The sequence below is a fragment of the Notolabrus celidotus genome, chromosome 18, assembly GCF_009762535.1.
Source record: "Notolabrus celidotus isolate fNotCel1 chromosome 18, fNotCel1.pri, whole genome shotgun sequence".
Lineage (NCBI taxonomy): Eukaryota > Metazoa > Chordata > Actinopteri > Labriformes > Labridae > Notolabrus > Notolabrus celidotus.
In genome coordinates, this window is record NC_048289.1 from 18,398,974 (window position 1) to 18,416,315 (window position 17,342).

The 17,342-nt window shown below is 36.5% G+C and overlaps 1 protein-coding gene across 1 annotated transcript; it reads right to left on the bottom strand.

Annotated features, from left to right (window-relative positions):
* Nucleotides 1-4,814: 4,814 nt before the first annotated feature.
* On the bottom strand, nucleotides 4,815-17,097 carry LOC117830516 (pleckstrin homology domain-containing family S member 1-like). Its single transcript, XM_034708665.1, has 16 exons — nucleotides 17,073-17,097; nucleotides 16,494-16,591; nucleotides 16,279-16,394; nucleotides 15,970-16,104; nucleotides 15,095-15,170; nucleotides 14,943-14,966; nucleotides 13,947-14,000; nucleotides 13,678-13,749; nucleotides 13,508-13,588; nucleotides 13,292-13,329; nucleotides 13,036-13,074; nucleotides 12,816-12,941; nucleotides 9,855-9,974; nucleotides 8,741-8,836; nucleotides 6,011-6,146; nucleotides 4,815-5,905 (listed from the first exon to the last, which is right to left on the bottom strand). The coding sequence occupies exons 1-16, from the start codon at nucleotides 17,095-17,097 to the stop codon at nucleotides 5,834-5,836; spliced, it is 1,308 nt and encodes a 435-aa protein (XP_034564556.1). The 3' UTR covers nucleotides 4,815-5,833.
* Nucleotides 17,098-17,342: the final 245 nt, after the last annotated feature.

Consider the following 17,342-nt stretch of genomic DNA (forward strand, 5'->3'; position numbering starts at 1 on the left):
TTTGACGATCCTCTCGAGGCTGCGGTTATCCCTGTTGCTTGTGCACCTTTTTATACCACACTTTTTCCTTCCACTCAACATTCTATGGATATGCATGAATACAGCTCTCTGTGAACAACCAGCTTCTTTAGCAATGACCTTTTGTGGCTTACCCTCCTTGTTGAGAGTGCAGTCTTCTGCACATCTGTCAAGTCAGCAGTCTTCCCCATGATAGTGTCCCTACTGAACCAGACTGGGAGACCATTTAGAGCAGGGGTGTCAAACTCATTTCAGCTCCGGGGCCACGTACAGCCGGAGTTGATCTCAAAGGGGCCAGACCAGTAAAATCATAACATAATAACCTTTGTTTTAGTGCAAAAAATGATTCATGAAAAATTGGATCATGAAGTGAGTTTCCATCAGATTATGCAAACTGCAAAGTCCCAGAGCGCCGTTCACGTGTTCTCCATCAGCACTATGAATGAATATTAAAATATTATTGAAAAATTGCAAAATTTTCACTTTGCAAAGACATCCAAGGGGCTGGATTGGAACCTCTGGAGTGCCGGTTTTGGCCCGCAGGCCGTATGTTTGACACCCCTGATTTAGAGTCTCAGGAAACCTTTGCAGGTGTTTTGAGTTAATTAGCTGATTCGGGTGTGACACCATGGGTTTCCAATATTCTAATTTTCTGAGACACTGAATTTTGGGTTTTCATTATCTGTAAGCCATAATCTTCAAAATTACAAGAATAAAGGCTTGAAATATGTCACTCTGTGTAATGAATCAATATGATATGAGTTTCAATTTCTGACTTGAGTGACAAAATATATTGAACTTTTTCACAATATTCTATTTTTTTTAGCTGCACCTGTAGATGTAGATGCACAGAAATATATGCATGAATATTCACCATTGATAGAGACGAGATTTAAGACCAGCTGTATTATTTTCTTATATGCAAAAGTGATTCTGTTGCCATTTTTTTCATGAGCATTTCATATAAAGATGGATAAGTGCAACCCCCACCCATCCCTCTTCAGGCTGTATGAAGGAGCAAAACCACTGCTCCATAGTGGGTTTGAAAAAGGCAAAAGTGTCTGGAAGAGTGTGCTTGGATCTGTCAGTAGTTTATCTCTGAGACAGCAGAGACAGAGCTCTCTAAATCTCAATCTCTGTGGAACAGGCTTTAACAGAGACACAGCATGATCTCTTCTTTCATGTAGAACAACTTCAACTTATCCCGTCTGCCTGAGCTGTGTGTGTTCAATCTCAAGGGCCAGAGGGAGGAGAATGTGTGTGATAAAATCTGAGGCTTCACATTGGAAAGGGTTGATGTCTTTCTGTAGAATCCTGCAATATGTCCAAGGGTGTGCAGACAGTTAAGTATATGGTACACATTCTGATTTCCTATGAGTTTGCTTTCACATATATACCTGCAGTCTAGCTTTCAGCTCTGGTAAATGTTCTTCACTTGTAATAATGCCAATCTACTTCATTTTGAGTGTAAATTATAAGCTTCTCTGGAAATTGGAGTTTTGAAACAACCTCTAGGCATTTCATTACATTTTGCCTGTCTTACTTTTTTGAATCATGCATATGTCAACCACTGGAGGTGACAGATATAATAACCACTTTATTACTGACTTGGCAAGGAGTTAGCCTTTACCAGTGAGACAGTTATGATAATAACACCATATTGTATTCTTCCCTTAGGCATGAATGATGTGTATTCATTCCTGCACAGCACATGACTGACCAGAGCACTCAGTGAAATGTCTTTCTATTTCAGACATAGAGAGCCACAGTGTGGCTGTTCAGTCTCAAATCAATCTTCAGTACATCAAAAACTAACTTTAAATTCTTTAACAATTTTTGATTTCATGGATGTTTGAAAAATAAACAAGTATGTTCCAATGTTATTGTCCCAAAGATCACTATAAATCATGTGTTTTATTTAACATCTGTCCAAGAAAAAAGCAAAATAACTTTATCAATATTGCACAGTTTATTGTTTATTTTAAAGTTACAAGTAACAAAAGGATACACAAAATTAAAGTAAACGTATAATGCAGCACACTTTGAGCATCACAGTAAAAGTACAGCCTTAAAGTCTAAACATCCTGATTATTTCTCCCTCAGAGCTTATATCTGATAAATAGCTCCATTAAAACTTGAAACAAAGCTTTAAAAGACTGATACCCATGGGGAAAATGCTCATGTGAATATGAACAAAGTAAGATGAAATTATTTGATGTTGCGTTTAGAGAAGAGCTTTATCCCTGCCCTCTGTAGACACTGGTCTGTGACATGATTAAAAAAATGCCGATTGGTTTTTGAGCAATTGAAGTGAGCAGTCCTTGTAGATAATTTCCATTTCCTCCATCCGGGAGAGGCACTTCTCCCCAATCCTCATTTAAAAAAGGATTAAAAGTATCTTCCTGACTGGAATTAGAGCTACATTTTCGGCAAAGTGAGCTCGACTGTTTGAGTCATCGTTTCTGCACGGAATCAAAGAGAAATAGGTGAAACACAGCCCGAGGTGCAGCGTCATTCTGTTGGCATACTAATTCACCAAATTGTCTCTGAGCAATGCACGACTCGACATACCGCTGTTTTCCCTTCATCTTTCTGTTCTCCGTCGTCTCCTAAAGCACATTCAAGATAAATTAGAAATGAAAGTTTAAATTTGGACTTAAACTGAAGAAGCAGTATGTGCTCAACGAAGACATGAGAACAGAGTGTACCAGCCTTTTATGCTCTGGTGAATGCCTCATTAGAGGGTACAGCTGACACGGCACGTGCCACCACAGGTGCAGCATACCGAGCGAACTGGAAATGAATCAGCTGTGTAGGAATTCACGTTCATCATTCAACATTGTTTTGATTCAGGCTCAGGGGCGTGTCCACACGTTTTCATTGGGGTGGCCCAACACTGGCACGGACTTATGCAGTGGTGGCATGGTGTATGAGTGCAAAAACACACACATGAATATAATTCATTTACCTTTTCGGTCTCCACTACTCATACACTTGCCTACTAAAATGAAGTATCAAACAAATGTTACATTACTGTAGACAATCTTTTAACTTGCAGGAACATATTCATCTTTTATGATTTATTCTTAAGGACTCAAAAAGATACTGAAAAAATATACAAGATATTTGGCACAATTTTTAAGTCATTAATATGCTTGAAATGTTTGAAAACACCTGCAAACTGTCTGTGAAAAAAAGAATATTAGCGATGATTTCATACTCAAATGTTGAACTGTATTTTTTAATGTAATTTAAATGAAATTTGACCAGAGGTGTCAAAAGTATTCACATTCATTACTTAAGTAGAAGTATAGATTCTAGGGTTTAAAAAGACTTCTGTAGAAGTTGAAGTATCAACTCAAGCTTTTCACTCAAGTAAAAGTGTAAAAGTACTGGTTTCAAAATTACTTAAAGTCTAAAAGTAAAAGTAATGTAAAGGGAAGAAAATGCCATTAAGGACAAAAGCTTAGGCTGTGCTGCAGAGGCCTATAGTGCACTACCCCACCTCCCAAAAAAAACATGTTTCTAGAGGCCATTATGACTATAATGTTATATTAATATGTTAATGTTGAAATATTTGGGTTGCACCTGTTTCAGCAGTATTGATGCCCATTCAAAAATGAACGCATTTTTGTACAATGCAGATACATTAAAGAACATATACAGTTGTGCTCATAAGTTTACATACCCTGGCAGAATTTGGGATTTTTTGGGCCATTTTTCAGAGAATATGAAAGATAAGAGAAACACTTTCACTCATGGTTAGCAAATTTTTTATCAAACAACTGTGTTTACTCTTTTTATATCATAAAGACAACAGAAACTACCCAAGAAACCATAAATTATGCCAGGGTATGTAAACTTATGAGCACAACTGTATGTGTACTACTGAGCATTAACATGTTTCATGGAGCAGAAGATATGAAGACTAGTTTCCTATAAGTATTATAATGGTGCAAAAAGTTAAACTTAACAGGTATGTTATAAACAGCCTTTATTGGAATGTCAATGTACATAAATGTGTTTTTTTTTTAACGATGACAAGAGAAAATGAAATAAGAGTAACAAGGCTATTTTTAAAATGTAAGGAGCAGAAAGTACAGATAATTGGAGTAGAAGTAAAAAGTCGGCTGAAAATAATTACTCCACTAAAGTATAGATACCCAAAAGTTCTACTTAAGTAAGGTAACAAAGTATTTGTACTTTGTTACTTGACACCTCTGATGTTGACAGACAGTGCAGGCTAGGAGTTTTTAAAACTGATTCCCACCTGCCTTCTGAAACAGATGTGTGAAGTATGGTATGAACTATTTCTGTCCTATTATTATTTTTTTATTGACATTCACAGGATTTTACAACAACATTATACAATACATTCATAAGTGCCTTTTATATTGTGTCCTTAACAATGCACAGTTGATTACATAAAAAAAATCGACACAAATCCTGTTTACCTAACACAGTGTGAAATACACAGATATTAGAAAAACTAAAAGCAGCATAAACATATTTGCTGATATGTGGAACAGACAACCTTACATATAGCAGTGACCACAGTTGTGACTCCAGTTTTATCATAGAAGTCTTTTGTCCTATTTTTGGACAACTTCTTGAGGTACAAGAAAAGAAAAAGTGCTATAAAGTGCAAAGAGAGCTACAACCAGATTGTTGCAACACAGTCCAACTATTAACACAAGTCCTGCATCTGACAAGGACATATAGGACATACATCAGAATTTAGGAGTTTTAGGGGGCACTTGGAGTGGCCAATCAGATTTTTCTTTATTTTTTGGGGGGGGGGGGGGCATGTGCCTACCCCCACCATCCCCCTTGACATGCCCCTGCTTGGGTAAATAGTACTAACACAATGGCACTACTACTAAATACAATATTAGACTTTTCATATTTATTGCTAAACACACTCAATCTCATTTTCCATAATGTAACATTCAATGTTATATCTATGTTTCTCAACCATAACTGTGCTGCTTGTTAAAAAAAAATATTGCTCTTACAGACGTCACATTTGGGATCCTGCAGGAAAAGATCCAACTCCTGTATAATTTCACTAGAATCTCTGAATCTAGAATCTTTGCTGTTACACCTAAAACATGATTTAGTTTCTTCATCTATATTTTTAATATGTACATACAGTGTATCAGAGTCATCATTATCATGACAGCCAAGTGTTAAAATGCAGCTATTTTTAAGACAGCTTTCACAGAGTCATTCTAAATATAGTAACATTATTCATACAGCCCCTTTTTTGCATTACATGCCACACTCAGGCTTTCTTTCATCATATGAAAAGGATATTTTCCCAGAGAGTGCTGTTTCTCTATGTCACACAGAAAATATGGGGAAATACGCCTCAGTAGGTTCTGCCTTTTGTTTCCTTCCAGACACAACTTATCAGTACAATAAACTCTTATCTACAGTAAATACAACACACAATGATTTGAGTCCACAATACGCTCTACTTACACTGACTGTCATTATTAGCCAAAAAGTAAAGGTGACTTACTTACATACACAAGATATAATGGAGATGTTACAATATGTGAGATTTATTTAAACCCTTCACATTCTTCAATTATTTTATCTACATTCACTTTAAACTCTTCTAGACTCTATATAGAATAAACTAGCAGAGTGACAGGTTAAAGGAACTTCTCTTTAAGCACTCAGTTGTCTAAAGTGGTCAATACACGGTACAAACCCACCATCCTCAGAGAGAGAGTACCTTAAAGAGTCCTTTAAACACTCCCTCACATACAATGGAAGTGGTTGTTCAGTCTCGAAACCTCATTGTAAGTCAGTCAATGCAGGGAGTGTCCGGCGCATGCAGAGGCAGACATCCACGTAGACGAAGGATGGTCACTTTCACCTGAAGAGGCAAAAAGTGTACTCCTCAGAGAAACAGCTCACACGTTAACTAAAGCTTTCAAACAGAATTATCTTTGTGTTTGGTGTTTTTTCTGTGGGATCATACCTCATTCTTCAGGCACTTGCTGACAAACATGTTGAACTCATCCACGCTGCAGGTGTGCAGGTCATTAATGGCCAGGATTTGGTCTCCTTTGTGAAACAGACACACTGACTGGGGCTGGCCGGTCCACCCTGACACACTGTGACACACAAACACAGATTTTGCTTTTGAGATTCCTCATTTGACAAAAGTTTGACTCTTGGAGGGATTTGATATTCTATCTGCAAAGATTGTAGATCACTGTAAGTTAAAGACAGATGAACAAGGGGTGACTATTTCACCCTCAAGCTAGGATACTTATAGTTTGACTACTGACGGATGAACTGTGAAATGATGCTATCAAGTTTCTTTTGACTGCACTTACAGTAACAGTGAGATAAGGCATTATGTTGACAATAAGATGACAATAATTCCATTCATTCCTCCTCCTGTTACGAGCAGGGACCTTCCACAGCTGTGGATCCCTGTACTTTCCAGCTTTTGTTATGTCGTGTCTGGAGTCATTGATTGCTTTCTTTATTTAGACCCAGCTACATATTACTTCTTTATTTATTTAACCAGGTAAGAGACTCATTAAGATTTAAAACCTCTTTTTCAAGAGTGACCTGGCCAAGATGGCAGCACAAAATAGGTTACAACACACAACAAACAACACACAATAAGCACACAAAACAAATAAAATATGGTCACAGTTTCACGTATTTGCCACCATCAAAAGATATTTAAACTTTCAACTGCAGTTTTTCTGACATCTTGTCAACACAGGAACTGATACCATCAAGTTGTTTTCAAGTTAATCTCTCTCATCCTTAAAAGAACAGATAGGCTTCTTTTTTTATCAGTCCAGCTTTCTACGCAGGTGTTCAACGATGCACTTTTGTTATTCAGTGTGTGTTGATGGAAATACTCTATGCTGTGCCTGAACGCATCATGTGTAGAATTTAATTTAGGTCAGAGGCCCCTGCTGCTTTGCTTATATGCAGCCTGTAAAGGAACTATGTGGCTCATACTTGGCTCATACATAGACAGTAACTGATGTTGAGTAAAGAATAAAGTACTACAGGTCCAACAGGAAAGATTTCAGAACTGATTATGAAACAACCAAGCATGACATAAGAAGAAGCCCAACAGAGCAAAGAAAGGCCTTTTAAAAGGCAGACAGTATTTCATGCTTTTTTAACCTTGGAAATCTGTGAGTTGATGATAAAGACATCCTATAGTACAAACCACTGACTGTATAAAACATGGACAAAGTCTCAATGAGGTCACCCATTAGCTTCTGAGGATGGTTTTTGAAGCCAAATGATGGTGCACACCATATAGAACATGCCCATTAAACACAATGCATTATTCTTAGCTTTAATATAATTAATATGGATCAGTTATACAAAATCTCACTACATGTACAGTGTGAATGAATTTAGAAATATGCTATGTAGAACGAAATACATTTAGTACCATGTTTGTAACATGTTTACACCTGACTGTGAAAATGGGAATTTTAACATGGGTGTTAATGGGGCTCCTACAGCTTTTGGAGTCAGCCTTAAGTGGGTAGAGTCGGTCGTCTATCAATCAAAAGGTTGGCGGTTTGATCCCAGCTCCGGCAGTCACATGCCCAAGTGTCCTTGAGCAAGACACTGAACCCTGAATTGCTCCCTCTGTTGTTCAGAGGTGTGTGAATGTGAACGAATGAGATTAGCTAACACTGATGGTCCCTCACTACATAGCAGCCTCTACCATCAGTGAGTGAATGAGTATGAATGGGCGAATGTGACGAGTAGTGTAAAAGCGCTTTGAGTAGTCAGACAGACTAGAAAAGCACTATCTAAGTACAAGTCAATTTACCATTTACCACTTCAGGAACTGCTAACTTTATACTTCCATACTGGCTTCACTTGTCATATAGCAAAAATGTCAGTACTCTTAGGCTTTTAAGTGACATTAATTGATGCAAAAGACAAAGCTGACCATTAAAGGTGACATATTATGCTCTTTTTCATCAAAATATATTGGTCTAAGAGGTCCCCAAAACATGTCTTTAAAGTTTATTGCTCAAAAAAACACTTTGAAATCAGATTTTGGTATGCCTGTAAACCACTCTTTTTCAGCCCTTCTCAGAACAGGCTGTTTTCTGTGACTGTGCCTTTAAATGACTTGGTGCACAGCTACGAACATGTAGCTATGTGGCTATGCTAACTAGCGCCAGCACTTTTCCATGAAAAATAAAAATCATCCACTAGATCTTCAAATCTGCAGACGTGGGGAGTAAAACCAACCTTTGTGTTTATTAAGACAGCCTACAACTAGCATGCCTCCCTCCTAAGCTCCTTGTCAGCACACGTGTGCAGGTAATGAAAAATGGAGGAAATTTTATACAGTCTATGGGCTGCACAAGCTCCAAGCTCTGACTTCCGTTACAGACCTGATGGCGTCATGACGTAAGAAAAACACTGAAAACTGAAACGGTTTGTTTCAGCACACATTTACAGAAAGGTGGAGAAATCAGAACAGGAACGGAATGGATTTTTTTTCATTTCGGGGGGTTTGCAGACATGCCAGGGAAACATATTTCAGGTAGAGAACCATTAAAAAGTTGATTTTGCATGATATGTCACCTTAATTATGCCTCTCCATCCATGTCAACCGGAGCAGTTCAATTTTTTTCTTCTATTTGTACAACAACTATTGCAGAGAGGTAAGTAGACATTTTTATTTTTTGTTCAGACTTACCATGGTTTCCCATCCACTTCTGTAAGAGTCAGGTGTTTTTTCAGATCTGCCTGCATGATCTCAAATTCTCTCTCCTCTGGGGTGATGGTGTCCAGGCTTGAAGGAAATAAAACAGCAAAAGCTTTTACATATAATGGAATTATCCACGTTATGACCTGCTGTAAGGAAACTTTGACACTTTGTCAAAAACAATCCAAGCAATCGTGAAAATTGTAATAATAAGACTGTTTCCCAAATTCTTTCTAGATTCCTTGGTAATTTTTGGTGTTCCGTTTTTTAGTTTTTTTTTTGATCCCACTGTGGACAGAGCTGTATGTCTTATCTCTTTGTTGGAAAATTACTACTGATGCCATTTCATCTTGCTTTTTTTTTTTTTTATTCAAACATACACTCATTGAAAACCACTGCAGTGTAAATTGTAAAAAAAAAAAAAAAAAAAGAGCCTGGCATGGCAACTTACAGTTAATTGGTTTCCCTGACACCTACCCAACAGCAGGGGTTTCAGGCAGTTATACTTATCATAAAGAAATACTCAATCTAGTAAATGATGCTCTTGTTTGCCTCTGAGGGTCTTAAGAGATAACAGAACTAATTTTGGTCAGTTTCATAATTGGCTTAAAACTCCTCACAAGAGCTTTAAATTAAAACATGCCTGCTTGCAGTTAATGCATAAATGTGTGTTTATAGCTGCCAAATTCATCCATCACAATAACTGGAGTTTCTATATATATGTGTCTGTTATTTTCCTAGAACAACTTATTCTAGTTGTATAGTCACACGAGTTACTTTTGTTTGATATCATGCTTTCAATTTATTATTATTCAACTCTTACGCACTGCCTGCAGAAACTTCATGAAACCTCTCTAACCAGTCCTGCAACATGTCACCCTTGATCCAGTCATTCTTATGAGTATTTGTTTCACTGAGTCACTCTGAATGTGTTTTTTTTTTTTTGCTGCTGTCTGTGAGCATTACAAAGCTGTTTCTGAGACACACTCGGCTGGTAACGCAAGGGGGATTTGTAACTCTCCTTTTACTTTTGCACCGATGCCATTATCTCTGTCTCTTTTAGAAGTATTTACTATTTTGAACTTGGAGTGCTTCTTTGTTTTACCTTTCAGTAGAGTTTTGTTTTTCCATTCTGTTTGCATTTCCTATTTCCATAATCTCAACAGGGGACATGGCGCCAGTTTCACTGGAGCTGCTGCTGAAGTCTGTACTCAGACGATTCTCTCTGCAAAAAAGGAGAAACAGCACAAGTGAATATGACATCTTTTGTGTTCTCACTAGATTACCTTTACACCACAAGACAGATAATGTTTTGGAGTTATATTTTTGGGGCTTTTACACTTTTATTTGTAGAGGAGAGGACAGTGGATAGTGTAGGAAACTGGGAGAGAGTGGGGGGAATGACTTGCTGGGTCAAACCTGGGTCAACCGCCTTATTGGTGCACAATTTAACCATTAGGCTAAGTCTGCAGTCAAGACAGATAATGTTTGATAAAAGCTAAAAATAATTGTACAATAACAAAACCCAAACATGTTCTCCTCTGTTCTAATTAAGGAGACCAACATCTGTTCTTTTAAAGTAATATTTCACAAAAACGGCATGTTAGAGGTAAATCATTCCCAAATCACAGCCGAGGTTTAAGAAGCACTTCCATAAATAAGTCTCTTGAGCCATATTGCAAATGGAGTAGAGAAGATAATTTCACAGCAGTAAACCCCTAAGAAATAAATCCAACATCACTGGTTACAGCGAAACTATCAGAGCGTTCAGCAGCCTGCATAACAGCTTCAGGCATGTGGGCAGGGTTGTTAGACATGCTGCCGTCTGAAAAGAAGCTGATTTAATTTTGTGACAAAAGAGGACAGTTCTCCTGTTCTAAAAGAAAAGGTGATTCATAAGGAAAAAACACACCTTTTATCAAGTTGCTGCATGCAGGTGCATTGTGGCTACAGCCTGATTTTGTCTAATTTGACAAGCAGCCTTTGGTAGCTAATGTTAGCAACCTTAGGCTGCTTGTTAGATAGATAATATCAACACGTGTTTACTTATTGCACCATTTTCCCCAATGTTATTTTAACACTATAAGGATCAAGGAAGTAAAGTTATTGTGCGTCATAGTTAGGGCGAATTCTAATATAACAGACATTTTTGAGAATTTACACATACAATGACTGATCACTGAACAACAAATATTCAGCATGTTAGTCAGTATTGAATCATAATGATTAAGACACACCTGTCTCAAATAATTTAATGAAGAGGCTTTATTTACAGCCTAACTTGGACCTGTATGACTGTAGCTTATGTTGGCTCTTGTTAGCAACTGCTAGCTAACATTTGTTAATGTTTTCTGCTTATTCTTCCTTCCTTCCCAATTTGACCCTCCTGTTATGTTTGTTTCTCTGGAACAGCAATAATGTTCCTGGGTCAAATTGACCCGGGCATATTTAATAATCCAAAAGTGTCAGAAGAACCCAAAAAAATCCCAATACACATTTTTTAAATCTCATTATTAACTACATTAATAACCATTTAAATCAATAGTTGGTGCAATAGTGTTTTAATCCTCACAGATCATGCTTCAATGAGGATAACTCACTCGTTTTTAATCATAATTCTTGTTAAAACTTTTTAAAATGTACATTGGAAAGACCTTAATACAAATACAATAGTTTTACATGACAGATTTTGTTTTATTTTATTTTGAATTTTGAATGATTTTGTTTTATTAAGTGATGTTGATTAATTAAAACGAGATACCTCTTTTGTCACATGCTGCCCAGATTTTTAGGCTGTTTTTAGCTGGTTGAGAAGGCATATATTGTCTAAAATGTTAAATGAACCATTTTAATTATATATGTTGATTTCACATATTAAGCCAAGCAAAGACGTTTCATATCGGAAAAAACACTTTTCACATTTTTCTTTAGATTTTTGAACTTTAAAAAGGGTCAACTTGACCCACAACATAACAGGAGGTTTAAGTTAACACTGTTGATAATAAAAACAAACAAATAAACAAAAAAAAATCTGTTGTTAGTTATTGTATTTAACATTTTGTCAATCTTTGATGGACTTTTTTCCCTACATTTTCTGACATTTTACCAACAAAACAATCCATGATCATTAAAGATAAATGATGTAGTAACACCAATCAGAAGTAAATTCAATTGTTGATTCATAAAATATAAAACAAACCCTTTCTCAAGTTACTACAATCACGTGCTTTGCAGCTACAGCCTAACTTGGACTGGTATGACCAATATCTTATGATGTCTGTTGTTTGCAAATGCTAGCTGACACTCAATTAAGCTAACAAAAATTAAAAATGTGTTTTCGTGGATATAACTCACTTGGTTTTCAGCCTAATTCTTCTTACTTTTACTGCCATTAATCTATAATTATGACCAAAATCGCTAATGGTAACATATTAATGGAAAAACAGCTAGCATGTTGAAGACTTTCATAAGTTAGTAAACATTAGTTAACATTAGTTATTAATAACTAATCTTGGCCAATCTAGATAGTTTATAGTCAATTTTACTAACATGGTTAACAGTTTTTATTTTTTAAATTGTATTGTTTGCGTTACTGTTGCTAGCACATCTATAAATGTAGAGAAAGTGACGGGAGCTAGCATGTAGCTTAATATACAGATTGGAGGTAGCATGTAGTGCCTAGGTGAAAACCTGAATTACCACCAACATTTTTACAGCAACATCATGTATAAATCTATAAAAATGATATGTGCCATCTTGCTCAGGTGTTTCTGTCATCTTCTGACAAGTTGCCTAACAGGCTCTTAGGTAATGCCTCTCTTAGATTCCTGACGAGTCCTAGAGCGTCAACAGTTCTATTCTGTAAAAATAACATGCTTGCTGTAGTCAGTGGAGGTGTTTGAGCCAATGAGGTTGTGGTCTCTGATGAGAGAGCTATTCTTGTATCTGGGGCACTGGCAAAACATGTTACACAAAGAGCAAAGGACACTGACACAGAAGACAAAGTGAAAAGTCAAAAGTACACAAAGTAAAAAAAAAAGGACCAGATGATTCATCTGAGATCTACCTGTCTTTAGAGGGCGATTCCTCATCGAACTTAGGGAGTGGTGAAATTTGGGTCTTCAGCCGGTCAAACACCTGAGTGACGGACCTCATCAGTGTGCCTTTGGTGACCTCCGCAACTTCACTGTCACTTAAAAACACAATACAATATTTTCACTTTCTACTGTTATTCTTTATTATGGAGGCATTTTTTTTGTGGTAGCACGCATTCAAATAAAACTTACGCCGCCTGAGCCAGCCTAAATTCCAGCATGCTTTCATATCTATGAGACAGATAATTAAAAAAAACAGACAGAAAGAAGTATACTTAAGTGATGCAGTACACAAGTTTACAGTTCCATTTGATTCTTGAACATGGTTGAACAAAGTAAAAGTAATTATTTTTTTAATAAATTAATGGATTTTTTTGATTTGTTGCACATAGTCTGAAAAATACAATATCAGATCAATAAGTACACATATAGAATCATAAAGACTTACACTGAATCTGTATTCCTGTTTGCACCATTTTCTCGAACCTTTAATATTTTTCATGAAGAAAGAAATACAATAATCAGTTGTTTTTGTAAATCAAGAAAAAACTGTAACTCTTAAATACATTTATTCTAGCTTTTAATGTTTTACAGACCAAACTATTTCTGGTCAGTTAAGACAATTAGTGGCAAAATAAGTACTGAAAGAAAGTTTTAGCCATACCTCTTGTTGTCTCACTCTTATTGGATAGTCATAGATCGGTTCTACTGGCATAGATGCTCGTCTTTTGGTATGCTCTTCTTCCTGCTAAGAATCAGAGATCAGTATAGACTCCATCTCTGAAATATGTCATTTGATCATGTTTACGTAATACAAACAGTCAAAACATGTACCTTTGCTTTTTCTGTCTCACCATCCACAGAATTTGAGGACGGATCAGACAAGGATCGCATTTTAGCTACTTCCTGAAAGATAAACATTCAGACACTCATACATCAGAGCATTTTGTTTACATAGTGGTTTCTGTTCCATGCACAAAACCGAATCAACACATAACATAGATTAACTCAAAGGAAAGCAACAGGCAGACTGAGTATTATATATTAACATGTTGCAGGAATAGTATTTGCCACAGGATTTAGTTAGAACATAAAGGACTTACCTTATCTGGCAGTGAGCTGACACTCTTTCTCCGTGCGATGGGCTTTGAAATGTTCTGGTAAAACAGTAAGAGATATCTGTTTTAAACATTCAAACAAAGAGTGGGTCGATAAACATGGTCAATGGTCTGTTAATTTTCTGAACAGAGGTTGACTGTTAGATTTTCTAGAAACACCAAGAGAATTCCAGAGAAAAATCTGGAAAAGGGATAGAATAATAACTAATAGGTTAATGAAACTTGTTAGCATACATCATCCAGCAAATGAGTTCTACCTGTGTGTTAATTATGTTGCTGCAGCTAGCAGTCTGTTAGCCTAGCTAAATGCAATGACTGACTACATGGTAAGACAGCTTGGCGGACTCACTTTAATCTTTAAAATCTGCTTAGGCATTTAGATTATAAACATATTACTACTTATTTGTTCAATCTTGAATGTGACTTGTTACTATCATAATTCACAGTTTTACTGGAATTTTTGTGTGGAATTTCTTCTTAGCAATAAAACCTAGCCTACTTCCTGAAATCTAGACCACTTGCCTAGCAACTGCCACCAAACCATGTCTGAGCTATGGTCACCTGGAAAAAAACACAACTTATCCTTCTGACACCTTATCTTTGGTTCAGATTCAAGATAAAGAGATATAAAATGTGAAGCAGTAAGTTCAGGAAGTGCTGGTTGGGGAATTACGTTGCCTTTTTATGTGACGGTTCCCCTCTGTTTCCAGTCTTTCTACTGAACTAAGCTAAGCATGGATATTCTTTTTTTTTTTTTAATTTTTTGTTCAGTTATATTTTGGACTTTTTTGCCTTCATTGATAGAACAGCTGAAGAGAGACTGGAAACATGGGAGGTAGAGAGTGTGGGAAGACATGCAGTAAATGGTCGACTGGCCGGGAGTTGAACTGGCGACCTCTGCGACGAGGACGATAGCCTCTGTGAAATTTAATTTCTAAAACTTTGAACTATTCCTATATTGAGCACCCATATTATATTTACCTCAATTTGTCCGTCGCTCAAATCCTTTATCAAAAAAAGAAAAAAAAGTTTAGTTAGTGACCATTAACCCGTTAATACAACAAATAGAAGTGCAAAAGACACTAGGTCCCAATAAACTGTATATGGTTAAATGACTTAAAATGTAGATGTACCTCTGCACCAAGAAATTTGTATGGTCGGTTTTTCAGGGCTTCAAACAGGTCAGAGAACCACCCGTCCACTTCCTCACTGAAAGACAAAAAATAGAGTACAAAACCTTATTTTTAGATTCATCAATTTCTTAATTTAATATTTAATTCAAATAAAATCCAAGTTAAGTGGAAGTAGAAGACATGCAGCAACAATTTGGAACAAGCAGAGGGGAAGACAAATTAATTATCTAATGGAAGACTGTTACTAATCAGAAGAAAAATACGCATTTCGTTGCGAATGTAAAAACTTGAAAAAAGAAGGTGGAAGTGAAAATGTTTCATGAGACATTGTGAAAGTGTCAGTGATGACCTTGAGAGGAAAACTGCAAAACACTTGCATGGCCTTAATCTTATTTATGCTATTATAACTTTAAATAAATCAAATCCATGTATGTAGGACTGTTTATCTGAACACTGCGTGATGAAAAACTGAAATTTTGTACATTTAAACATAATTTACACGCATTAAATATGTGTTTTATTAATTTTTATTTAATATACTCTGATAACCTGTGATTAAATATTACCAAAATGGTAATAGACTCAGGTTTTTGGCATTCTGTTCCATGTACCCCACAAATCACTACATAAATCGGCTCTCAGGCTGAAACCCACCTGTTTGCCAAAGACTTTCTTCTATTTGAGTAGAAATAAAAAGACATTCTTATGTATTTATCTTGACTGTGGTATGTCAGGAGTTTGTATAGTACAGTGCAGTAAACTGCATGCAGAATGCAAGTTTGTAATACAGCAATTAATTCCATCTGTAAAAAAGTACAGGGAGAGAGAGAGAGAGAGAGAGAGAGAGAGAGAGAAGGGAAAAAAATCTGACTGACATGGTATCCCCGACGAGAAAGTAGTCCCTGTCTCCAGCCCTGATGTACAGCACACAGGATGGAGAGCACTTCAGACTCTTCTGCACCCATCCCCATTTCTGGTGGTTTTGAGGGCTCACATTCAGCAGTGAGATACTATAAGAGGGGCACAAATAACACAGATTTAAAATCACACTCAAAACCACAGAAGTATTTCTTTAAGTTCTATTGAATACATAATATGGATGCATTTCTGACTGGATCTGACACTTGTGTAAGATAGGGAAGCAGAACAGGCTCATAAAGATGTAGATGTGTTATATAACATACTGAGACAAATCGATCCCTCCAAGTGGCCTGTCTTTATCCTGTGGACTCCTGAAGTACTTCAGTTGGTGTTCCTGTTCACTGATTTTGAACAGAATAAAATACCGCCTCTTCCAGGACTTTTGCACAAGGAACAAGGAAATTAATTAATTAAAAAGCAGCACATATTAAGAGCTGTAGTATATTTTCATACTGTACATAATTTATAGTTTTGTTACCTCTGTCTTCAAACGTTTTTGGGGAGGCGACTTGTAGAGATATCCAGATCTTATTTCTGTCGTACCTCCAACCGGTTTGTAGAAAACCGCACTTCCTCCTGAGGGCAAAATGAGGGCCTATTGTTACATGATCACTAACCTAAATTTAGTCTTTGTTTACAGAAATCTATAACTTGAATTTCTTTTTAAGAGGTCAAAGAGAAAGTTATAAGGAGCTGAAAATACATTTGTTACGAAATACTTAAAAAGGGACTCTAAGTTCCCAAACTTAATGATAATCATACTAAATCTATTTATATGGATTAGCATTTTTAAAACAGGGGTTTACCAGGTGCTTTGACAAGCAAGTACACAAAGGAACTCAGAGGACAGAAAAGGCAAAATGACATTATACCGAACATCAAAATCCCAACCAGAAAATCACTAACCCAAAACCACAATGGAAACCCAAAATGAAAACCCATTAGTGTAACACTGTGCCAAAAGTTGACTAGTCAAATGAACATTTTGTCCTGTAAGTGGCACAGAAAACCAAGAAACACAAAATAAATCAGATTTTAAAAAGGCCCAATACATTACCGATGACTCTCTGGTTCTTATGCATTGTGACTCGGCACCTAAACAAGAATAACACAAGAATCCATCAGTGCCCTTCTCTTCAAATACGATGGAAGTATCCTGCAGGAAATAGTTAACCTTCTAAAACAAACAATGTAGTGTTTAAAAATAGGCTCATTCTTTTGTAAGAGCAGAGCATGAAACGACACTCCAACCACAAACAAAGCTATCTGAGCGTGTGAGTGAACGTGTTTGAGATTTATAAATTAGGTGTCCTTTTCCAACTTAGAA